Genomic DNA, 27,460 nt, shown 5'->3' with positions numbered 1-27,460 from the left:
AAAAATTTCATGGTCTTCCAAGTATTTGCCATGCCCACTGACTGAAATCTTTATAAATTCTGTCACTGTTTTATTGATTCCATTCTCAATCTTCAGCATGTTTGTGCGTATGTGTGATATAAGTTCTTTCTACTTTTCAAACTATGACTTCAACGGCTCAGCCCCAGCTTTGATATAAATCCTCAAATCTCTTAATCTGACACTTCTCGGTCTGACTACCAAATAGGCAGATTACTCTAGAAAAGACAAAAGATATATGAAATATAAGCAGATGATGTTTGATGTGGCACCAAACCATCACAACTTCCAGACTTAAGATGGTCGGCCAAGGATTCTAGTTCGTCCAACTATACCATACTTCTTTCTTTGGCAGCCTAGTAATTGATAAGAGGAACACAACCATCAACCAACACATACAACTACCCAAGAATGACAAACAATTTAAAATGAATTACCAATATTATCAAACATAACAATAGGCATTGTATGCCAACTACTGTCATCCTATTTGGCTTTGACTTGGATGAGTGTGATGTCCCCTTCTAGCTAGAGATATCATTATTGTTTCCGTATGGGTAAATTAAAATAATGCATACAGAGAATGAACACGAACACGAACAGCAAAATTATATTTGCATATGCCAGACATACATTACGCTTCATAAGATCAATGATAGAAGATCATTTACAATGATCCCAGACGGGATATAAATACTATTCGCTGAACCTTCCCGAAGGAGTTCGTCGGCCACAAACATTATATCCGCTACAAACTATTTACCCGTCGGCTACAGAATACAGAAACACCGACGACAATCATTCCGTCGGCTACAGAAACACTGACGGGACCATCTAGTTGGCTGACACCATCCCCCCCAAAAAGAAAAGTCGTCTCCTGACGACTAACAAAATATCTGAGACAAATTAATAAACAAAATATATTAACGGACTAATTACAACAAGATAAGTGTGCTTCTGACACATCACTGTCACCTTCGTCCCGTGCTTGTAGCCTCTGCTAACACAACACTGCCTCCTCAATGAAGCTGACCTTGATAGCCACCTGTGCTGCTTTCTCTGTTTTCAATTCCTCGGTACCCTGAGCCAAGTGTCGCTACACTGCCTCCAACTGGATGATTAGCTCCTCCCGAGCTCTCTACGCATCCACCAAGATAGCCTCCTGGCCAACACCTACTCCCAGTGCCTCTGGTACATAGAAAGTCCATGCCTGCAGCAACTTCAACTCTTCTCAACTGATTAGACTCCCACGACTGATATCTGCAGCGATTGGGGGTCCAGGGGGCAACGCCCTCGCGGGGTCCTGGGGCAGCGCTTTGAAACCCACACAAAACTGCATGGAACACACCATTTCTGTCATTTTCTGCTGATTCTACACTCTTTTTGGCAACCATTGATGCTTCCCCTTCCCTTTGGCATCATCTGCTACTCATTTCGAACAACTTGAATTTGTTGTCGTTTTTTTTTTTTTTTTTCGAAAGAAAACCCCTCACACCCATCTTCTACACAGACTCGAATACTCTCTCCTCCGCAAATGAGAAACAGAACTCCAACAATCTTTCGCTGAAACATCTCCTCCGGCAATGAGAAACACAAATTTTGAGAATCACAGTGGATGTATTTTAATACTGCTCCTTAGATGGCGCCCTAAAAAACAGAGGAAAGCTTCCTCGGCAGGAACAACCCGAATGTCACAGCCGAATTCCAAAATCCTTCCTCCGGAAGCCCATGGCTAAGCACATAAGCCGCGGTGAAGAGAATAATGGGCCAAGCTCGTCCGAGGGTGTTGCCAAATCTTTTCGTCCGCCGGAGACTGGTTTACATCCGTGGGAGGTTGTTGCATCTAATAAACAATAGAATCGCCGTGTGAATGCAGTAGGAAGAGAACCCCACAGACAACCTGCGACGGACAGGTGCCCGCCGACAGATGCCAGTGGAGCACCTCCCGCGGGCAGGTGCTCGCTGAGCACCTCCCGTGGACAGGTGCCCACGGACAGATGCCCGCGGAACACCTCCAGCGGACAGGGGCCCGCAGCTAGATGCTCGCGGAGCACCTCTTGCAGATTTTTTTTTTTTTTTTTTTCAAATTTTTTTTTCCGATTTTTTTTCTTCAAATTTATTTATTTATTTTTATTTCTATTTTTTTTGTTTTGTTCCAATTTTTTTTTTTTTTTTTCAAAAATAAAAATACAGAGGTACCTCAATTTTGCCTCGAAGCGTCGCCATTCTACAACGACGACGACGAGGGAATCATCTGATCATTTTGCGACAGTGACAGTGACGGCATCTTCCTGGCACGGTAGGATCCGTTGACTGCGTGAGGTATATCTTGCCCGTTCAACGTCCCCAACTTTATCACTCGATTGTCGCTGATCGCTCGGATTTGATATGGTCCAACCCATCTTGCCTTAAGCCTTTCCTGTTTGCTTTCATCCCGACCGTCGTACTTGAGTACCAACTGCCCCGGTTGAAACCTACTGAGTTTATCATGCCAGGCCTTATGTCTGTTCTGTGTTACCTCCGTCGCCCACTGTGCCTGCGGTCGTCGCGCATCTAGCTTATTTCCTTGCTGTCGGTACCCTTCAAGTAATTTTATTGTGCGATGCGTTCTTTTCCTCTTATGCAGTCCATTCATCGTGTACCAAATGGTGGGATCTTTCTTTTTTTTGGGTTTGGACTGTATGTTCTTCCCCTCAGCTTCAGGCGTAACCGCTTTTCCTTCTTCCGCTGCTCTATATTCCTTCAGACACTCATTTTCCTCTTTGTTCTCACCTTCGTCGACCCTTAGCATATTACAACTCGAAAACAATTCGTAGTCTTCTATTTGCCAGTGGTAAAGGCCATTCACCGAGTCTAGGTTGTCATCATTTGATCCTCCTTCTAGTGTCAATAGTCCTTCGTCGTTCGGTTCCATTCTCCTCTTTCCTTCATCGTCATTTCTTTCGTTGTCACTGTCGCCTTCACCTTTTGAGTTTGACGATGCTGCCTCCTCACCTACCATTTGTGTGTGCAGGTCAATTATGAATCTTTTGCCTCCACGCTCCATTGATAGGGTATTTCGTTTCCAATCATGTTTTACTTTTGTTTGCACCAACCAATCCCGTCCGAGAATAACATCATATCCTTTTCTTTTCAATGGAATGACCACAAAATCCAATAAAAATGGTTGCGTACCAATGGTTACCGGTTGCGCCCTCAAGATTCCTAACGGTTTGATCCCGTGCTGGTCCGCCGTGAGCAATTGGAATGTAGGTGGCCACAACGTCAGCTTTCCCAACTTCTTCCAAGTGTCCTCCGGCAACACATTCACGCTGGACCCTCTGTCGACAATTGTGTCTGTCAGAACATTTCCCAAAATCCCCATCTCGATGACTGCCGGATGTTGTCCGGATGTGAGTGCCAGCAGCATTGGGTCTGTTGTCATCACTTCCCTACTGTCCCTTCCTGTGTCCTCCGTTGCTTTCGAAAACGGTGTATGATTCAGAATGGCCGTCCGTAACTAGGGCATTGTGAGGAGGAGGTCACTTATCTTGACCGATATCTCCGTTTGTAAGATCTGTCGTACAATGTTTTGTTTTGCGAAGTTCTTTGCCAAGGTGCCGGTGATGTCCTTCAACTGAGATGTCCTTGCCGACGATGCCTTTCCAATTTCTGCCTGCATTTCCCCCAATTTTCTTTTTTCCTCTGCTTGCCCCCGTGTAATTGCCAGAACCTCCTCTACATCTGTGCTGATAGTGATCAAGTTTACTCCAAACTTTGGACACCTGGAATCTTCATGATCGCCGGGTCCGCACCATCTGCATAATAATTTCGATGTGTTCGCCGCTGTACAATCCCGCGCAAAATGACCCCACAAATTACATGCTCGGCATTGAACGATCGATCGTTTGTTTGCATCATACTGGGTTCAACTTCGGCTCCCATTATTATTGTTATTGTTCGCATTGTTGTTATTTTGCCCTCTGTTATTATTCCTGTACCCTCGGGATGTGGCACCTGCGTTATTCGTATTTCCGCTATTGCCCGACAGGGAAGCCTCCTGTGTAAGAAGCACCTGCGGAGATCCTCTTGTCTTCATGGTAAAGGGGCACTCTTTTGTTGAATGACCCATGATCTGACAAATGTCACAAAATTGGTTCTTTGGACACGATCCTTTAGTATGATTGTCGGTCTTACACTCCGTGCAGCACAGCTCACTGCCTTTTGGCTCCTTCTGCATGTTTTTAAACTCCATCATGCGGATCATGTTCTTCTGTAGGGCATGAACCTTCTTACTGTTGCCTTCATCGTTGCTGCTATCACCTCCGGCAGGCTCGTTGTCATCCGAATCAAATGAGCTAGTGTTCTTCTTCTTTTTTTTCTGCTCACTTTCGAGGTCCAATGCTCTGTTATAAGCTTTTGTGTATGACGACGGTGGCACAATTTTCATTTTCCTCCGCAACTTCGAGCGTAGGCCTTCCACGAACCATCTTTTCTGAAGTCCGTCTGCCGGCTTACTTTCCATTTTGTTTATCAAGTCTTTTAATTTCCTGGCCTAAATGCGGACGGTTTCGTTCTTCCCCTGCTTAGTATTGAAGATCTCTGCTACAATTTCATTATCATCTCGCAATAGTTTAAATTTTGCCAGAAACTCCTTTTTAATGTTATCCCAACTGTTTAGCTTTTGTGGATCTGTATCAGTGAACCAATCAATTGCTACGCCTTGTAGGGTGGCCGGAAATTGCCTCATCCAGTTGTCTTCATCAGTTATCCCATTTGCTTTCTAGATCGTTTCACATGTTTTGCAATGTCGAATGGGATCGGCCGTACCATTGCCATTGAACTTCGGCAGTTTCTCTTTCGGTCCCGCCATCACAATTGGTTTCTGTAAATAGGCGTTGCTTGGTCCTGCAACACTGGTGCTCTTCACTCCCACATCGGCGGTCTACACTCCCACACCGACAGTCTGTACTCCCACATCGGCGGACTGGTCTCCCACACCGGTGGTCTGCACTCCCAAACCGGTGGACTGGTCTCCCACACTGGCGTTTTGCACTCCCACACTGGCGAACTGCTCTCCCACACCGGCGGATTGCTCTCCCACACTGGCGGACTGCACTACCACACCGACGGACTGCTCTCCCACACCGGCGGACTCAACAACTGCGAACCCTGGTGAAGAAGGGTGTTCTGAAGTTGTCCTCTACGGAAGTATATCCCGAACGAAGAGTTCACTCCACGCTCTTGCTTTGTCGGCACTCTGAGTCGTGCGAGTCGATGCTCTTCCATCTGGATTCTCTTCCCTCGGCGAACAAAAATTCAAAAACTCCTCCCGTGCTTCTTCCACCAATTCCACCCGCTGCCGAGTCTCCTCCAACAATTCTTCAGCGCTCCGGTTTCCGTCGGCAATCTTCTAAAATCTTCGTCGGCGTTCGGCTTGCTGTGCCAGAATTAAATTCTCTTGCGCAGTACAGATTCTATCTTTTCCCTTGACCTTATTCCGATCCTTGTTAAGCTGATTTGGCATTAATCTTCATTCCTCCCACCTTCCAGGTTCATAAGGCAACGACACCAAATGTTTACCGTACGGGTAAATTAAAACAATGCATACAGACAATGAACACGAACACGAACAGCAGAATTATATTCGCATATGCTAGACATACATTACGCTTCATAAGATCAATGATAGAAGATCATTTACAATGATCCTAGACAGGATATAAATACTATTCGCCGAACCTTCTCGAAGGAGTCCGTCGGCCACAAACATTATATCCGTTACAAACTATTTACCCGTCGGCTACAGAATACAGAAACACCGATGACAATCATTCTGTCGGCTACAGAAACACCGACGGGACCATCCAGTCGGCTGACAATTATAGCTATTGATTAGCCTATTAGTGGACTCTTGTAGGCTAGTAGAAACGGATAGAGGGTCAATTCGTGCATAGGGGAGATATGACTTTTTGATGCTTTGACTTTTGCAGAGCTTAGTGCCTTCGATTTGATATGGAGAGATGATTCAGACTCAATTGTTTGAGTTCTGCTAATTTTAGCAATTTTTGAGTCATGGAGATGGATCTCGACTATTTTTAGAAAATGATATTGTCACATGGGAAATTATTATGCCAACCCCAATTTCAGATGGTTAAGCCAGATTCACAATATTGAGGGAATTATTCAGTTTTTAGTGGATATATATTTATTAAATGACAGGATTTAATATTAAGTTGTAAATATCTTTTATGAAATTAATAAATGCATGTAATGCTGATAAATCCTCTGCTAATGCATGATAAATCCCATTAATACTCTGTATGAGGCTAAGTAATTTAATTATCTTTGTAAGTATCCTTACAAGGCTATAATCTCTTATCTATTGAGGTCCCAGGCATATTTGCTCCTCTTAAAGAATCAACAGTGGCTATCTACAATCAGGCAGTTGTAAGTATTTAATCTGGTCTTGTCGGAAACTACAAATGCTTAAAAGAAATTACCCCATGTTTTAGATTTTGAAACTACTTGAAATGTAAGGTCCTCAACATAATCATGTTGTTGCTGCAATATTTTTCTCTAAATATTGAAGTACTTGAATAGGCACCCAAATAAACTTCTACCTACTTAAATCCTTAAATTTGCATTTGCATCCTTTCTCTTCAGAAATTATGCATGCCCTTTATAGACCGAGAAGTAAATAGTTCAGATGTTTTTCGAAGTGTTGAAAACTGGCCTTTCACTTTGCCAAACTCTCCACTTGCTACAAATTATTGAATGAGGGGTTGCTATTGGTTTTCTTTGCTTTTACTGAACTGTAAATTAATAAAATATCCTTTAGTTTTGTAAACATCTTTTAGGAGAGTACATGGTTTGGTAAGTGTTAATCTACTCGGGGTTTGCTGAAAAGTTGATAATATTTTTGTTGACATCTTTTACTTTTGCAGAACTTGCTACCTGTCAGAGGAAGAGTGCAGAAGACAAACCAAACACCTGTCAAAAGAGTGCAGGACTCAAACCAATCAACATTTGCATCTGTTTCGGGTATGAACAAAAGAAAAGATGAGTCTAACAAGGACGGAAATATGGGAAAATCAACAGCTGCGAGTCACACCTATTGTCGGAATAAGTGGGATAAATTTGATGTTGTATGTTTTGTAAATTCGCCTATAAGCTAATAAACTGCATCCATTTTTGAATTAGTTAATTTCTCTTTTCGTTATGATCTTTCATCATCCTTCTGTCTTTCTTGGGTATGAAATTAAATTAAAATTTTAAAGTTGTTTGTGATTGTTAAATTTTAAAGGATGCTGCTCTGAAAGAGGTGGATGAAAGTGAACAACGGTCTCCTCCAAGAAAAACTGCTGCAACGGGAATCAGGACTCCAAGCAAAGGAACAGAAACAGGAAATGTATTGAAAAGAAATTTCAGTGATCAAAGTGCTGGATCAATCAACAGACTTGCTGGTGCTTTTATACGTGATGATCCTACAACAGATGCAGCATCAGCGAAAGAGCAGGTTTTTGTTTTAGATCTTTGAATTCTTGACATCTGTTACAGAATTTCATCCAGAGTTCACAGATGTATTTTTTTTTCACAGGGTAATGAATATTTCAAGGCAAAGAAGTATGCTCAGGCGATTGATTGCTATTCGAGAAGTATAGTGTTATATCCAACAGCTGTGGCTTTTGCCAATAGAGCAATTGCTTACATCAAAATTAGAAGGTATTATCCAGATTGACTTGTATAAACTTACAAAGCAAAGGAATATTAATTTCCATCTTAAGGTTCTTGGTATCTAGATTACCATCTATTAGTAGTAGAATTGTGGCATTTTGTATACACTTATCATCTATTAGGATGACTTGGATCAACCCTCCGAGAGGGCTGTGTCCGCAGATGGCCTTTTATGTGAGTACTTCTTAGATGTCCATGATGGGATTATCATGTGTCTTGCATAATTGACCCAGTGCTGGTGCCATGTCCTTCGTATCTGTTTTGGTTTCTTCAAAGTAGAATCCTAGGTAGGTTTTTTGATTTCCTTGCTATGTTTTTAAAAGCATTTTAGCTATTTTTTGTTGCATCTCGATGATTAGAAAATCATTCCTGAGTAGTTAAAAATGATTTTGAGTCATTTGAACAAGATTTAACACTATTTTTTGGCAAATTCTGTTGAATCTTTTACTAATTTTTTTGAAGACTAGTTTAAAATAAAAATAAAACCCTAATAGTTTTTTTTTGTTTTGTTTTCTTAACTTTGAATGATGTATAAAATGTCTTAAACTAAAAATAAAAAATAAAAAATAAAAAAATGTTTTAAACTAATCTAGGTAGTTTTCCAAATTGTTTAACTAAAATATTAATTTTTTCTTTTTTACTTTATATGTGTAGATTAACAGTTAACCATTAATTCAGTATGACAACTTCAAGAAATGATTAACCACTAGAACCATGACCATCTAGATATATAGGTACCCATCCTAAAGGGGCTACAAATAGGACTTGGAGGAATGCCTATGAAGGACCAGACCTTGGGATGATGGCTTACATTAAATGTGAAAAAGTAATTCATGGAGGCATAAACTGCCTCAAATGCCAATTTGCATGCATCGATAAGCATGATGCTAGGAGATTCATTAAAACCATAGGAAATAAAAAGAGACATTAACGCCATACTTGCACCTTGGGAAGGGAAAATATTTCAAAGGGAGAGGGAAAAATAGCTATGAGAATTGCCATAGTTGAATCTCAAGGTGCTTTAGTTGACATTGACGATGAAGCAACACTTGAGGGCATACGGGCTTTCATCATGGCCTATGTATCTGCAAAGTCAACACCCCCTCGACCACCACTTTTGCTTCCTTTAGTAGAGTACTTGTTGCATCACCATCAGGGACACAATGTATGGATAGTTATTTTGTTCCCATGAACGCTCTTGGAGCACAACCATCGTTATAGGCCATTGGATGGAACAAAAAGGGACATGAGAAAATGGACATTGCATGTGCTCAAATTTGGTAATTTAACAACATCCATGAATGTGTCAAAGTTCTTATTGGCTAAATTTGGACACTACAATGACAGTTTCAAGAAAAGGGTACAAGGTACCTTCTTGCAAGGATTTGTTGGGAGGTTAGTAAATAGTCTACTTGATTTCATTTTTTGTTTTTTAACTTTTCTTGTATATTAAATCAAAATTGTGTACCAAGACCTAATTTCACTTTGTACTTGGAGGTAGCTCACAAATGTAGTTGGTAGGACAAAAGAAGTGGCAGAGGACCATAAAAAAAATGGAGAAAATGTGGCTGCACCATTCTCTCCAATGGGCGGACAGATGACAAAAACCCCACCATTATTAATATTTTGGTTGCTTGCAAGACAATGTGGTGTTCTTGAAAGTGGTTGATTGAAGAACATAGGTTTACTACTAAGAGGGGGCGATGGTGGGGGTTGTATTAGTAGTAAATATAACTCAACTTTTCTTCCAAATTACAATATTCATATAGTTACTTCAGATTGCATTGTAAAACTGAAGAAGCACCATGAACTCAAGAGACAAAACACAAGAACATGATGCGGAAAGCCAATAGTGAAAAACCAGGGTGAGAAATACTGCTAGGATCTACTGTCCTAATCCGGCCTCACAAGTCTTAAACCAATTACAACTTAAAGGGCTTCAACCCTAAGGAGCCAAAAAACCCCTCTTTTTGTTAAGATCACAAAACTCTTCCACCACAAAAGCACCAATCTATACAATCTGAGCATCAACTCAACAACCCATCTTAAACAACTTCAAAACATTGTGTTAGCACCAACCCACCACAATATGAAAAAGAAAGAATTATAGCTTTGTGATCAGATATGAGTACATTGAGAATCTTACATAATAAAAGATTTAAAAGTTAACCTGCATTCCAAAACAGATCTGAAGACATTTTGTACAAATTGTAGATGTGTAAGTTCCTTATGAACAAAGTAATCTTGTGATTCTGACACTGCAAACTGATTTTGACAAACCCTCTGTATCATTTAATCTGAAATGCATATAACTCCTTTGCCGATCTATATATATATATATATATATATATATATATATATAGATACTGCAGAGACATCTTAGGAATATGGAATAAGAAATGACTTGTTGTGACCAAAACCAGTTTGAATAGTTTCTGATTGTTTTTGGAAAACAAACAGTTATAGAATTCTGATAGTATAAATTCGCAGTCTGAATATAAAGTTCAGACTTTATCAGATTGTCATGTTTTAACAGATTGCAAGTACAAACATATATAAGTATACCTGTTGTTCTGCCTTTGATTACCTCCTTTGATATTAAAACTGAGCAAGTCATTCAACAGGAAGTTGACCTTCCACACTCTTTGTCTACTGACTGTCGCACCATTCCATTTTCTGACTTTACAATTAAGGATTCAACATACTGAACTCAGCAGACTGTATTCAATGCTTTCCACTCTTTCTTATACTCCTATTTCTCAATTTTTTTTTCTATACAAATAGGCTATTATATATCCTGAACTTCAGAAGAATCGAACCAATTAAATATAGTTTCCTTTAGTTATGGCAGTTGCAACTTCCTCTTAATAACTGCCACCTGTCTTTGAACCATTCTTAACTTCCTTATCATCATGGCTCGTATGTATTTATTTTACTTCACGTACTTGCTTTGTGTGTTTCTTTTCCTGACGATAACAATCTTTGTCAGTTGCCAATACTATTTTCCATCCGTTGCAACTTCCAAATTACCTTTTCTCAAGTTTGCCACTTATCGTGACTTAATTCAAAGTTTATGATCTTTCAAGAAGAATGAATTACACCAATCAAAGACACCTGTGCTATTGGCTCTAACCCGATAAGTTACAACTCCAATATTTGTTCTTTAAAGGCACCGTAAATAGTTTAGTCTTGGTAGATAATTTCTGGATTTGATTGTGTAGTATTTATTTAAAAATACTACACAATCAAATCCAGAAATTATCTAACAAATTAAGATGGATTGTGGTAACTTGATAGCTTTGAGTTTACTCTTATTATAGGTATAATGTGAATTTGACTCTGGCACTTATCGGCTGTCAAATATCTTGAAAATTATTCATCTGAAAGTCATCTTTCCTGAGCACCAAAGACTGATGTAACACACTTTTGTTTTTATTTGTATTAAGCATAACTTCTTTGTATGTATGCACACTCGATAAATCAAATATAATTGCCTCTGCGTGCTTTGAAATTTGTTGGAACCCCTTATATTATTAGTTTTATTACATGACATCTCTTTCCATTGTTTGAAGAACCAATTATTTGGCTATAAGATTGTTCTTTGATTATTTCAACACCAGCAATCAAACTTCATCATCAGTCCACAATATAGAAAGGTGAGGCCTGAAACAAGTTTTATATATTTTATCATTTCAGTGTAAATCCGATAAAACAATATCTTCAAACATTCATTCTATCATGCTGTTGTTATTGTTACACACGATGATATATACATTGCTGTAATCATTCCGTGTTCATACCTGATGGTTCTTCAATACACACACACACACACACACACACACACACATCATTGACTTATTGTCATATATCTCTGACTTACATCGTTATTTTGGCATCAATGACCAATTCATGTCTAACATTAATGCCTCTAATAACGTGAAACATGCAGAAACATTGGCTGGAATGTTGGAACACACTCCAAGAAAGGCCCCCCTCTTTTTTGGACACCTTGTGCAGCACATGTCCTGGACCTTCATTTGGAGGATGTATGAAAACTTGATTGGGTGACTTTAGTTGTGGAAGATGCAAGGAGGATCACAAAATATATTTATGATTGCCTTTGGGTTCTACATTCGATAGGGAGAGATTTGGTGAGATCCAAGGTGCCAAGGTTTGCAACGATTTTCTTTATGTTGCAAAACATTCTTGGTGCATTGATTTCCTTGAAACAAATGTTTGTGAGTCAAGGATGGCTAGACTTATCTTATTCAAAGAAGGATGGAGGAGAGGGTATCGCATGCATAGTCCTTGACAAACATTTTGCACAAAAGGTTGCAAAGATTGTGAAGCTAACTTCAAAACTTGAATTTTTAATTACCCTTGATTCAAGTCTCTCATTATTAATTTGTAGATTCATAGTATAACATGAGGACTCATCTCCGCCAAAACCCCCATGCACTTGGGTTGGGGATGTCCCCATGTTGGGGACTTGTTGTTCCTTAGTCCTCCTACCACTGCCTTTGCACTACCATATTGCCGCCAGAGGTTCCTGCAGGCACAATTTGCAGTTGCAGCACTTGCGATAGAAGAAGGGTCTACTAGCTATTGCAAAGGTCATTGATACAAACACATGCTACATAAACATATTTATGAATGTATTTACATGATTTTATACTTGTTTCAACTCATTCTAATCATCTGTATGATATTTTTGATATTTATGTTGCAACTTTTCTATGTTCAAGTATTTGATATTATAATTTATTAGTTCTTATACTATTATACATTATTTCATAACAAGCATTTCAAATACTATATGTATAGTATGTTGCAACACCCCCTCCCCTACCCCCTCGTCACCATCCCCCCATCGTCCCCTTGTCATCCCCCAATTGAAGCCCTTTCTTCCTCGTTGCAGAAATCCGTCGAGATGTTCCGATGTTTGAATGCCCCCTATTGCCTATGTTACATTGTAATTTCATAATTTAAGCTTTTTTTATATATATTTTTCAATTGTAGGGTGTTCGAGCCCTTGGTTAGAGTTCCATGCTTGGTAGTGCGCTTGGTAGATGGGGATCAAACCCCAATGGGGTATATTTATGAAGCCATGGGTTGGGTCAAGGAGTTTATTAAAAAGAGTTCCCAGACCCAGACTTAGCAAGGTCGACTCGATTTGTGACTCGACTACAACTTGACAATGACTTCGCAAAATGAAAAAACCCTTGAAATTATATATATATATATATGAAATTATATATCATATTTGATGACTTGAATGGAGTCATAAAATCTCGATAGGTTTTCTTGGCTTGACGATTTGGACTGCTTGCATGACTCAAGGCTCTAGAGTCATTGAACTCTGATAAAAAATTACTACAATGGGGACAAATTCAAATTTGATCCCGTCTGAGAAATTATTGATAGGTTGTCGTTGAACAATCGGCTCCTTCAACCCATTCATGTAACAGGGTACTTCCTTAACTCCCATTTTAAGGTCGAGGATTCTTACTTAGATCCTAATGGCAAGGTAATGAAGGGTCTCACTTCATGAATTTAGAGGATAATACCTGAGGTTGAGGAGAGAGATCTTGTTGTGACTGTACTCTGAAACTATGAGGAAAAAAGGGGTAAGCTTTTCTATTCAGAGATGATAAGGTGAGGAAAATCTACTCAAACCCTAGGCATAACATTTTCCATTTGGATTTTGGGTTCTACCTTGTTAATATTTTATTTTGTAGATACCTTGAGGCAAATTTGAGGTGGAAATACCCCAAAACTCAAAAAAATTTCTATCAAAATCCTATGTCAGCTTTGTAGTTTATCCAATTGCGAGTGCAATTCAATTTCTTTCCTCAGAATCTTATGTTAGCTTTGCATATCATCCAATTGTGAGCGCAATTGGAACTTGTTTGAGGCCATCTACACAAAGAAGAGGAACACTCTAGCTCAAAAATGCCTGAATGACCTTGTCTTTGTGCAATATAATCTTTAGTTGTGCATAAGGAAGGCACAAGAAGCAACAAATTGTCCATTTGATTTGGAAGACATAGATCCTTACAGTGATTGAAAAATTGCTTAAATTTAATTAGAAATACATTTAATTGCTTCAAATGGACAATTTGTTCAAGGTCGTCTCATGTAATGTCCTTTTTTGGGGACATTAGAAATATAAAATGGGACATTTTTATAATATTAAAATTGACTATGGGAGCTAGGACTTTATTTATTAAAGGTCAAATTAGTATTCCAAGTGGGCAAAAGATGACAAGGAAAGATAAAACGAAAAGGTAGAAAGGAAGTCAAGATTCACAACTGCGAGAATAAAAGGAGAAGAGACCCTGTCATTTGGTATGCTTGATTTATTATTCTGATTTTCAGTACATTCTTGTGAGAGTCATTCGGAAAGCTTCAGCTTTCGGCCAGTGTGAGGATGTAACCCCTCGTGTAGGTAGGCAGTGGATGCAAACCCATTGTCCGTGGAGATATCATTTCAGGTATCTCGATTGTGCTTATAGGTTCTTCTCTTGTTTTTCAATCTGACTGTAAAATCTGTGTATAAGTTTGGATTTTGGTTAGCTGGTTATTGTATTGCTGTTGTATAATACAGTAACATTTTAGTTGCTGGTTGTTATATTGTTGTTGTATAAGGCAATAACGTTGTTTAAGGAATTATAAGAGTTTGCTGGTTTCATCTAATCAGTCTATAATTCATGGTTATATGTTCGACATCTTGAATGTTATTTTGGAAATAATGAATTGTTATCTTGTGGTGAACCGTTGGTTTTATTGAATGTCTCGTATTACATTTTTTATATATATGAGTCTGATATTGTATTCAAAAAGAGGCTGGATAAGTGCCGGTTGGCGTTTCTAATGTTTACAATTGTGCTGGAAATTATCTGCAAAGTTTTATTGCTGATTATATCAGAAAATGAAAAATTAGTAAATATCCGGATCAGGATATTACAGTGGTATCAAAGCTATAGTATCTTGCCAGCCTGTGAGGTCAAGAAATTGAAATTTTTCTAGTTTGGTAAGATATTCATTGCAAACCTGTGGTTTGATCAAGATGGGATGAAAAAGACAGAATTTTCTTAATATGCATTGGAGGAAATGATGGACACAGAAATGATGGAAAACTTAAAGAATCAAGGAAATAGTAGATAGTGCATGTTAATTCCTTTGGTCATAAAAATAATGTGTGTGGAAATATTTTTGAAGGTTTTGAGTGTTTTGCCAAATTAGGATGAAAGTATATATCTTGTTTGAAACTTGATTGATTATTTATCAAACCTGTTTTTGTGATTTGGAGACCTTGAATATACCTGCTCAGCTAAGGAATATTGATTTGTGGGTCTCATTCATTGTCTTGAGGCTTCTGAATATAGTCGGGGGCGAAGGGAATATATTCTCATCGAATATCGAAATCCCGTGCAGTATTGGTAGATTTGTGATTTATAAAGTTTCCCTAATTTAATACAACCTCTCCATTGGTTGTCTACTCTTCTAGATTAGTCGTATTATTCAAATCAATGTTTCATCTTCTAGAACAGTTACCTTGAATTTATTCCACAGGAAATAATACTAAAGTTACAGACCATAGTTATTCTTGTTTTGATGTACTAGAGAACCTTCTATTGACTGAACGTGGCCAAATAGCTTGTGGAGTTTATTCGGATGTAGTTTGAATCAATAGTGCCAAAATACGAAGGGACAATTCAAAGAATTTTCACCTTTATCTGAGTTGTTTGAGTAAGCAAACAATCAATTCTTTGGGTCCATGAACTTTCTTGAAGCACAGAAAGGAACATATAGTTCACTAGACGTCACCAATTGAAGTTTAATTCACCTCTGGAAGGAGTGTTAGTTTGAATCTTGTGTAAAAAACAGTGGCCAATTGTCATCTAAAGAAATATTGTGGTCTGCATCGACAACATGACGGTTCACATCCCCTATGAGGTGTAGTCTCAAGTAGATGAAGGAGTTTATATCGATACTTCTATTTCTATCGTTATCAGGACCGATTCACATTGACACAAAACTTGGAATAATTTTGAGCCTAAAAATCATTGGGAGGAGCTTTACAAAGGATTGTCACCCGAACTAGAATAGTCTGCTAGTTCTGAAGAAAGAAGAGTATGCGGTAGAGGAGTTTGAAGAATTCTCGAGCCGGCTAATGTATAGTGATGTGCACAGGGAATGTTGAGGGAATTTGACTCCATTCATCAAGAGTTTGAATTTCTGCCTACCTGCTGTTTCTAGACTCTCCCACGGTCAAATTTTTCGCCAAAGATTTATTCCAGTCTCCAGCCATTGGTTGTATATTATGATTATTGTGAAGGCTTTGTGACTTCTATTCTGCTATTATAGAACCGTTCAAAGATAAAGGCGATGCTATTATAGTCATAACCGAGTGATAAGAGAATAAGTTGGATCCAACCTGTGTTAAAACAAAGAATCTGGAGTTGTAACAACAATGTTATTGGTATGATGCTTAGCCAAACATAACTTTGACGTGGAGCCCATCGTGTTAGAGCAAAGAGGAGCAAATATTCCTTGTTTGCATCCACGAGAATCTACAGAGTTTCTGTAGGTTATGAGTGCAGTTTATATAGCAGTTATTAGATGAAATGATGCTTAATTACTGGCGTTACTAGCAACAACTAGGTGTCTGCAGTTTCTGCACCAAGTTTAGAAATTCTGAGAGACGATTTGGGAAAAGAGTAACTCCTATACTCGTGGTTATCTAGACATGTTGGTGAGTGATGGGAGTTACCAAAAATGCATGAGGAATGTTGTTGTTTGGAATCTTTATTGAGCATTACAATTGAACGAGGGAATTGAAGTGAGAATGTGAAATATTATCTATCGTGATTTGCGTGGGTAACAGAAAATAAATCGGGATCTGAACTTACAATCGGTGTACGTGGAAGAGAAAACCCTGGGTCGAAGTTAGTGGTAATAGGGCGGCAATAGGAGTCATCACAGACTGTGACATTCTGCAGAAACAAAATAGGTTATAGAGTCTACAGGAAGGCACGAGAGAAGGGCCATTGGAACCATCATTCAATAGCCATGCCATTCTAATAGCCATCGACAAATCTGATGAGAGTGGAGACAGTAATGAAGGTGACACAGCCATAGAATGTGTTCCCATACGACATCACAACTAGAGATATCCGACACCCTCAGCTCACATGACGTTGGTAAAATACAGATGCAAATACCATTCCTATAGTAATATTTAAATGCCTTGTGTGTATGGAAAGGTGCAATAACCACAGACTTACCTGTTATACCAATTGTTACAATGATTTCTTATAATCTAGTTTGTTAATGAGATATAAACGTCATTGTTTGTGGAAAGACCAATTTCAATTTGTTGCATCACTTTAATAGAATAATCTGCAACTGTTTGACGTTATGCCTATTACTAATTAAAAGGCTAAGAGATAAGAAGGCTGTGAACTTCAATTCTTGAGATTCATTTTATGGAGCCAACAGATGTGTAGAAAGGGAATCCATGCCAGGGTAATGACTTCAAATGATTTGTAGAAATCAAGCTAACTTGCATTCAAGGTACCAGATCGAACGTGGTTTGTGTCCAATTTGGAAGTCTCAGTGACATCTGGGCACACGACAGAGGTAGAAGCCTTGACAACATTAACAATTGAAAAAGGAGTAAACTCTAAGGTCATAAAGTTGTCATTGACAAATGCTAGAAAACAAAATATTGAAAAATCGTGGAATGAATTTATGCAGAAATTCATTTACTCACAAAAATCACAGTGTTATGTTTTGATTGAATAATTTTTATGTGTGTCATCTCATTCTTGGAGACTATTTATCACCAATTTTGGGATGTCTTGTTATTGAATCAGACTCAGAATCATTTTCTGAAGTTTTGTCAGTATTGAAATGTCTAAGGACTCTTCATGTTACAAGTGTAACGACTGAACTGATTATAGTGAAGGAACACAGATTCTGAGATAGCTTTAAGTGGACAGCAAATTCAGTTTTAAGTTCATCGCAAAATGTTTATGAACTCGAAGCAAATGGATAACAACATTTCTACTGTAGTTCATTCCATTATCTAAGGATTTCAAAAAGGAATAGTCTGATCAGAAAATTATTACTTCAAAGGAGTAACGCGTTACTGTGGGAAAAAAATATGGCTTCCAAGAAGTCAGAAAAGATCTTATTAAACTATAGCAACAATTAGTTCAAAATTCACAACTTGATGTAAGAGCAAAGGTGCTTGATATGTTTGATGAGTATAACAAACTTCCTTCAAAGATTCAAAAAGAGTTACCCTTCATTGATTACATGGATTTCCATCCAAAGCTACAAAACAAGAATGATCTGGCAAAAATCAAGTATTATGAATTGAGTTGAGGTCTTCTTGCAAAAGAGCAGTTATGTTTCACTTGTAAGCATGTTTGGTCTCTTGATCACAGTTGGGACAAGAACAAGGAAGAAGAGACAACTCAAGAAGTGCAGATCAACATTGAGGGAGTTGGGAAATACACAGTTCAGCCTAAACATGATGAAAAACATAAGCGAGAACCCACTTTGATTAATGGTAAGGATTATTCTAGCAGCTTATCTGGTGATTTAGAGATTATTCTTGACAAACAATTTGATGAGGTTGGTCCTATTCAAAGTAAGAGCAACTTAGAATCTTCACATGATGAGTTTTTGCATGGGAAAGATGACATTGCAGCAGTTTTGCCTTTGCATGCAAATCAAATGAACAAGAAAATTGAAGCCTACATTGATGTTATTGCTTCTAGCATGCATAGGGTTGATTGGGTGAAGCATAGTAATTCACTTTTTGAGATGGATGTTGATCGGATAATGCAGAATCCGCTATTTGAATTTGATGATAGTGAGGAGCCTCAGATTGATACTTGTTGCAGCCAAGAAGTTGCTGCCTTGAGAGAAGGACATAACGCTGATTGCAAATCAGCCTTGGATAGAGATATGGTGAGCAATATATCGAGAGAGCATTCATTTGGTGGAGCTGCATTGTGGCAGTTGAGTAGCTTGGACACACCACCCATTATGGGCACTGAGATGGGCATTGAGAAGCAGGATATTGCAGAGAATTGGAAAGGTGGATGACCCTTTTGTTTGTGGGATCCAGGAGGAACTTCACTGTGGTTGGTAAGGTTTCTAGGAGTTGGTTGGCAACTGATTGAGTTCCCACAGGCATGTGACCACATTGGTGCTAGTGATCTTAGTTTGAGTGAGATTCTCAGTTGGGTTGAGGATCTTCTTGTATATGTTAGTAGTACATGGCAGGTTGTTTTGATTGATCATGCACGTGGTGTGATTTGGGATCCAGGTGTTGGCAGTATGTATCTATGGTTAAACGAGGATTTTATGGTAATTCTTCTTAGTTTTAGATTGGATGTGGTGATGATAAGAGTTGTACAATTTACAGGTGCAACGTTTCTTCAGAGTAATATGGGATCCAGGGATCCGGTTGATGGGTGGTTTGTAGGGTGGCACCTTGCTTTATAGTTCGGCCGGGTTTGTTTTCAGTTTTGGCTTCAGGGTAAATTGCAGATTCATATGGGATCTTGGTACTAATTGCTTGAGGGCAAGCAATCTCAAGGAGGGGATATTCGTAATGTCCCTTTTTGGGGACATTAGAAATATTAAAGGGGACATCTTTATAACATTAAAATTGACCATGAGAGCTAAAACTTTATTTATTAAAGGTCAAATTAATATTCCAAGTGGGCAAAAGATGACAAGGAAAGGTAAGACGAAAAGCTAGAAAGGAAGTCGAAGAGTCACAATTGCGAGAATAAAAGGAGAAGAGACCCTTTCATTTGGTATGCTTGATTTATTATTCTGATTTTCATTTCTCTCTTGTGGGAGTCATTCAGAAAGCGTCAGGTTTCAGCCAGTGTGAGGATGTAACCCCTCATGCAGGCAGGCAATGGACGCAAACCCATTGTCTATGGAGATATCATTTCAGGTATCTCGATTGTGCTTATAGGTTCTCTTGTTTTCCAATCTGACTGTAAAATCTGTTTATAAGATTGGATTGTGGTTAGTTGGTTATTGTATTGCTGTTGTATAATACAATAACGTTTTAGTTGCTGGTTGTTATATTGCTGCTGTATAAGGCAATAATGTTGTTTAAGGAATTATAAGAGTTTTCTGGTTTCATCTCATCAGTTTGTAATTCATGGTTATATGTTCGACATCTTGAATGTTATTTTGGAAAAAACGAATTGTTATCTTGTGGTGAACCGTTGGTTTTATTGAATGTCTGGTATTACATTTGTTTATATTTGAGTTTGATATTTTATTCAAGAAGAGGCTAGATAAGTGCCGGTTGGCGTTTCTACGATTTACAATTGTGTTGGAAATTATCTGCAAAGTTTTATTGCTGATTATATCAGGAAATGAAAAATCAATAAATATCCGAATCGGGATATTACATCTCAAGACCCCCTTTGGATTCTCGGATTTCATTAGGAGTTCTATTGGGTGAAGCAGGGTTGCCTCCTCTTGTCTACTTTGTTCTGTATCTACTTTGATGAGCTTGAGAGGTTTGTTGAGGACCATACCCTTGCAGGTGATGGTTGTCTCTTCTACTGGGCCTTGAAAAAATAATTTATCTTGTTGCAAATGATGTTCTTTGGCCTACTCTTTGGAGGGCTTGCAAAGACAACCTGATGATCTTGCGTCCTTTTGTGACTTGAGGCACTTGATAGTCAAGATAAATAACTATCCCCAAGATAAATAACTATAACTCATCTTTAAGCATATATGTAATATTAATATATTAATCATATATGTAATATATTATTATGTTATTATATAATAATATATAAATTATAATATATATAATATATATTATATTACATATATTATATATATTATATATATAGGATATTTGTCTTTTAAAGATGATTTACCATCAACAAGGCATCTCATGATAACTTTGATCACCTTTGCACCATCCCTCCCTCACCATTCGCTAATATTTCCTGGCAGGCACCCTGCATCGACCAGAAGACTGCCGCTTAGTTATAAAGTGGCGCACATAGGGACACGCCTTGCCTAGGTTGGGTGATTTCTGGATGCACATTTCGATAGAAGCTACAACCTTAACACTCCCTCTTAGCTAGGGAGGATTTATAGAACACATTATGCTAAAAAGAATAAGAAGAGATATCATCTTAGTATGATATTCAATTCACTATGAGACAAAATTTCTCACCTTTCATAACACACAATTGAAGTAATTTCCATTACTTAAAAAAACACCACCTTAAGTGTGGTCTATAGTAGCAACTATGGTGTTCGGCAAGGTCCGGCCCAAAGAACCATGACAAGTTCGTTATCATGGTGTCTGGCAAAATCCGGCCCAAAAGACCATGATAATAGTTATACCATTTGTAAGATCGCCACCTTACAATGGTTGTCTTTTGATTGTTCGTTGTCATGGTGTCTGGCAAAATCCAGCTCAAAGAACCATGATAATAGGTCTACCATTTGTAAGATCACCACCTTACAATGGTTACCTTCGGATTGTTTATCATGGTGTCTAGCAAAATTCGGCCCAAAGAACCATGATAATAGGACTACCATTTATAAAATAGTCATCTTATAATGGCTACCTTTTGTTTATATATGTCAATGAAAGATCGTCACCTTTCATTACATATCATATTTGAAATAGTAACCACCATGAACCCTGTCAAAGGGTGGTACAAAGGCTTTCACCTCATTCTCTCACAGAGAAGAATGCATTGCAAGGAGTTTCACTTAGAACTTCTCCTCATAGAGAAGATATCATTCATAGAGGATCACACCTCAAAATTCTCACTTTGAACAATGATCCTGGGAAGTCAGGTCCAGTGGTTACTCCCATAGAGACTCTCTTCCCCCAAGGATTCTTGTTAGACTCACTTTGAATCTGACTTCAATATTCTGATTTTCTAGTGATAAGTCAGTACTTCCTCATGATGCACTCAAGAATAGGCCCATGAAAATCATGCAGTCACACACATGTATTTCTAAACTCCCTCTGAGTTTCAATCTTCTAAGCTCTTGCATTTCCTTTGAAGAAGTGTCATACTCCCTCTTATTGTAGAAGGATACTCATAATCTCAATCATCAAAGATGCTTCAAGAGCCTCACTTTATCCATTTTGATCATCAGGGTCTTTGGAGCTACTATCATTAGATTGAGTCTACACAATATTTGGTAGCATGTGTAAAGTACCAACTTTCTTTTCCTGTAAGAACATCTTCAAAACATAAAGGAAAAGATCAAGACAATTAACCCTTATAGTATGTATAGAATTACATATAAGAGTAGATAAATGTAAAAGATACGAATACTTATCTGCACATGAAGATTCGTAAATTGTCTATTTAGATTATTTGAGAATGGAACATCTCCCCTCTAAATAAGGTTCAAGTGGGAATGAAACATTGACTATTATTCCCCCCCACAGTGCAAAATTTCCACTCATTCTTATATTGTTGAGATTTTTTGTATCAAATATGACAACTCCTTTCTAAGTTCCAACTTGCCCTTTTCATCCATTGAAGCTCCAAACATTCATTAAGCTTGATAGGGGAAGCAAACACAAACTCGTCCACAATATGCCAATATCTTGATTGAGTATGATTGTGCCACTTGAATGACTCTACGACTCATACGCCAAGTTTCATTTATCAAGGAGAGAATTGTAGATAGTTTAATTAAAGTCACTACTTTCTTATGATGTACACAAGGGTAGGGCCATTCACATAGTTGCATGACTTATAGTCCTCTTGACTGTTACAATTTATTGATCACTGAAGATTCCATCACAACATTGGTTTACTCCTTTTGAATCAATGTGACCAAAATCACTGATAGTTGATGAAACCATATCCTCTATCTGCTCCCTCTGACAGATGTGTCAGAATCCCTTTGAACATAAATCTTCTAAACTAATAAAATAAACTTCCCTTTAACAAAGTGTTAGACTCTCTTCGAACCTGATATTAATCCTCCTTTTCCTACAAGAACATTCTTGGAGGAAAAGATCAAGGCAAATGCTTGTATAGAAAAACAAGTAAGCGAGATATTACAAAGATTAGATAAATAAAATACTCGAGGATAATAAATTCTCATTTGTACATCAATAATTCTTTTATTTGATATTTCATTCTATTAGGCATTAATCTAAGAATGATCTCAATTATACCGTGTTGAGTAACTCAATATTTTGAGCTCCTCATCATAAGTTTCCTTTGAAGAAGTGTCAGACTCCCTCTGAATCTGATATCATTCTTCCTTTCCCTACAAGAACATCCCTAGAGGAAAACATCGAGGCAAATAGCTCATATTATACATATTAAAATAGGAGAGAGAGACTAATATAATTCTTAAGAATAATAAATTTTCATAAATATCTAATTTAAATATATATTCTCCTAAAGAATACAAATTACTTATATTTATTATTCTTTTACAAAAATCATATATATCTTTGTTTTCATATACTAATACATCCATTTAAGGAAGAGAACTTAACATAATATATCTTATTAGTTTTACCTTAATGGAATCAATGATTAAGTAACTGTAGGGCCACCTTGAACTTGACACCTCCCACGTGCAAGTACCTTATCTTCTTTTCAGTACGCCTTGTGTCATGCCCTAAATTATACTAGCTAAAACCCAATTTTATTTTATTTAATGTATTTATTTATTTATTTACTTTTTACAAGACACTTCATTCAATCATAACTATTATGTGCATAAGATCATATATACACCCCACGGTCACATATCATATAATCTTCTTGCAATTTCATACTCTAGGAAATCATTCTACTAAGTCTTGTACATTATTTATTTGCTATTACTTCTTTTTTTTTTCTTTTAATCCGATTGATTATAAATTTAAGTATTGATCTTTTAATCGCTTTTATTTTATTTAATACTTCCTTTATTTATTTATTCTAACCACTAATATATAACTAGTCAATAATTTCTAATTTTTCATCAATTAACAAAGGTTCATTTGGTAGCATGATCTATATATATATATATCTTACTAAATGTTCTCAATCATTATTCAAAAATTTATTAAATTTAAGAAAACTATTTACTTTAATTTACACCCCATAATTTTACCCTAAATACTAGCTAATATTCCTAACCAAGAACTAACCCCCTCCTTCTAAAGCTAGCGCCTAGCCCTTTATGGGTTATTAAATCAATGTTTCCCCACTTCCAACATGGCCTAGCTTCTAGGTTCACGTGACCACTTAATGATTTGTTGATCTGTCTTCCCCCTAGGCAATGTAGACGTACAGGTTAAGTTGACATTCCTGTTTAATAAAAGAAAAGTTTTCTTTTGTTAAACTTTATCTACTATGGACTTGGGCGCCCAACCTCCCCACGTGAGAGGATATAGCACATAGGATGGACTCCCAAGGTGGTCGGCCTTGGGATGTCTTCCAAATTGGTTTTCTCTTTAATTTTTTTTTTGACCTGTTGAATGTACACTTTAGGGCAAGTATCATGTGAGTTATGACATGACAATTCAGAAATTGTTTTTTTTTTTTTCCTTGTTTTATATATTTATTTTCTTGGAATAAAGAACATAGGCCTAGTTAGTGGGTCTAATATATTTTCTCTTTTTGGTAGTCTAAGAATATTCTTTTTATTATTTTAATGGTCTGTATTCATAAGGAGGAATTAATTTTCTCCCCATACAATTTCCAGAGAGGAGAAACACACTCCTACAGCAAGGCTAACCCAAAATTGATCTAAGTATATACTTTTCTCAGCTATCTCCTTTTTACTTTGAGTTGATTAGTAGTATCATATAAATTCTAAGAGGACATAATTGAATAGGATAGTGTTGTCTACTTAGCAACTTTATTTAACCTTCCAAGAAATTTTAATGCATAAATGATTAAACATATCTAATAAATTATCAAGCAAGATGATTTACTTCCAAGTTATAAAATGCTCAACCAAACATCTTCTCCATGCAACATTTGCATTTTAAACCTTACCAACTATATTCACAACATTATTCTACATGTCACATATAAGGTATATATCTACAACATATCCAAGATAAGAAACCTTCACAACACACAAAATTTATCATAGAGAACTTCATTACAAGTGAAATATAAGCATACAATTTTTCAACCTTTCTTCCAAAATTTTCAAATGATAACAAGGATAACATTACACTCTACATTTTATATTAACTCTTCCATTACTCATAAACTTCAAATGGTCATTTCTTAACAAAGAGACACACATGGACAACATTCTCAAATTCTTCCCTCTACATATTCATAGGGTATCAATGACACATTCTCCTTTCATCACAATGTGGCATTACAAGAGATTTTCCAAAATCATGATCAATGAGAAACATGAACATTGAAAAGAAAACATGGACATTGAGATACATATACAATGAGCCTTCTTTACACATTTGGATCTTCTCCACCTTGACAAGGGTGAAACTCTAATACTTCATGGCATGCATCCTCACAAGACCTGCACATAACACACAAAAATAGGAACCATGGAGGCTCACCTCCCAACCTAGGCTTCTTTGAAGCCACCCACCGAGCAGGGGAAACAAGAACCAAACAGGTTACACACATACATTACAAAATTTTGCATAAATACACAACACAAACACAAATCAACACCCTTCCATGGCTTGCACAATGATTCACCATTGGAATCATAAAACGTTGGGTGAAGGTGGGCTCTTCAAGGAGGAGAAATTCTAACAACATATATATCATATTGCCAATGCATTTTGCCTCTCAAGGCCACCACAACATAAACAACATATTGCCACAGCATTGCCTCTCAAGGCCTTCAAAACAACCATCTTCTCGTCATCCACCAAACCTCCTTATACCTCCCAAACAACAAGATTTATGGCCATGATGGAGCTCGTGCTCCATGATAATAACAAACCTCATCATGAGGTAAAAGAAAAAGATTTCTTTTCTCACCTGCGATGTCAAGCCCAACTTGTGCCCTTCACCCAAGGCTTCTTTGCCCTCCCAAGGGTGAGTGAAGCCTTCACACCCATAATCACAATCAACACTCACATTCAAACAAGAAACAACAACAAAACAAAAGAAGACCAACAAAACAAAACCAAGAAAGGATTTCCAAAAGCACAAAACACATTCACTTCTTCCCAACACAATGACAAGCTCATAACACAAGATTGACAATGCAATGCATACGCCATTGATAACTTTTCACACTTGCAGATTTTCTTATCCATACTAAAGAAAAGAATAAAAGAACATGTTTGAGCCACCAACCTTGGTCCAAGCTAGGGTAAGGATAGTTGTAGTAGAGCCCCCTTAATCTCCCTCCAAAACCTAGCTGTCTCTAAAATTAGAGAGTGGGTGAACAACCCACTAACTTGTCACTCCCCCCTTAAAAGACTCTCCACTAACCCTTTTTAGTAAGAAACATCAAGCTTCCCTATCTTACATTGTTGCTCCTCCAAATTTAGAAGGTTGACCAAGTGGGGTTGAGAGGGTTCTATCATAGAAAAACTCAAATTTCGAATTGGTTCAAGTTGGCTTTGTTTAAGGGGTTCCCAAAACTAGGAAAACATTAAAATACTTAAATTTAGGCCCCTAACCTACTATACTACCATTAGGGTGGCTTTCTAACAATAAAATAACACATTAGGATCCCATTTAGACCCCCTAAACTCCCTATCAAGTTTGAATTCGAATTGCAACATGATGTGACCCATCCAAACACTCTCTTCCAAATGGGTGTACTCAAGCATTAATTTGAAAAGAAGGAAGAGGACCAAGATTGAGTAACCTTGAGACCAACACTATAGGTGACATGTCATCAACACATAGACTATACAGGTGTCAAGTGACACACATAAAAATACATTACATTTTCCTTGGCATGCCTTTAATGCATCTAATATATGATTAAACATATTCACAAGCAAGCAACCATACAATTATGAAGAAAAATACTTTCACAACGAGGCTTTTGAATCTTCCAAAGATTCGCCTTGGTTAAACTATGTTCACAAGGTTTGGAACTTGTTTCTCCAAGAATTTACATGGTTCCACTTTCCTGCACACTTAGCTCAATGTCAGTAGTCCAATGAAATAATACATGTAGATAAGTGCAGAATAATCCAATATCACTTAATCCACACTAACTTATTCAGTTAATTTCCATCTAATTATTTCCATAAACTATTCAAAACATTTCAATATCAAAATATGTGTATCAACATTTATCTTTCTTATCATAATGAAATTACCATTCTATACACTATCACAATACTTGTCTATCATAACCATGAACACTAAGGTCATATCTATTAAATCATTTAAGCAAATAAATGGATCCTAGTATATGTATTTAAATGGAAATCACTAATATGTAGACTTGTTAACTAGTATCTTTTCAATCAGGTTAAGGATAATGACATTTCCGAGCAATATCCCTTCATCACATAACAAGGGGTTTGTGTGTGAGTTTCTAGGGTTAATTCCTCCAACTGTTAGAATGTTTCCATAATTATGTCATCATAATATAAAACCAATTTTCAAATGTAACCATATGTCTTGTTGTCCTCATTATCAAATTATATTTATCTGCATATCACAATCCTTCATCTTATAAAGTATCATAATTGAATTAACGTTTATCTAAA

General features: G+C 37.4%; 1 protein-coding gene across 3 annotated transcripts in view; it reads left to right on the top strand.

The window, feature by feature from the left end:
• Positions 1-27,460, top strand: part of TPR5 (Tetratricopeptide repeat (TPR)-like superfamily protein) — a 173,814-nt gene that overhangs the window by 65,116 nt on the left and 81,238 nt on the right. For all 3 annotated transcript variants that reach the window (XM_089803107.1, XM_089803108.1, XM_089803109.1), the window contains 3 exons: positions 6,945-7,145; positions 7,304-7,516; positions 7,598-7,722. In XM_089803107.1, the coding sequence (XP_089659233.1) occupies positions 6,945-7,145; positions 7,304-7,516; positions 7,598-7,722 (539 nt within the window). The remainder of the gene's footprint in view (positions 1-6,944; positions 7,146-7,303; positions 7,517-7,597; positions 7,723-27,460) is intronic.

Source organism: Cupressus sempervirens, chromosome 10 (assembly GCF_028749045.1).
Source record: "Cupressus sempervirens isolate cs-2001-9-10 chromosome 10, ASM2874904v1, whole genome shotgun sequence".
Classification (NCBI taxonomy): domain Eukaryota; kingdom Viridiplantae; phylum Streptophyta; class Pinopsida; order Cupressales; family Cupressaceae; genus Cupressus; species Cupressus sempervirens.
This window is presented reverse-complemented; position numbering and strand designations above follow the sequence as displayed.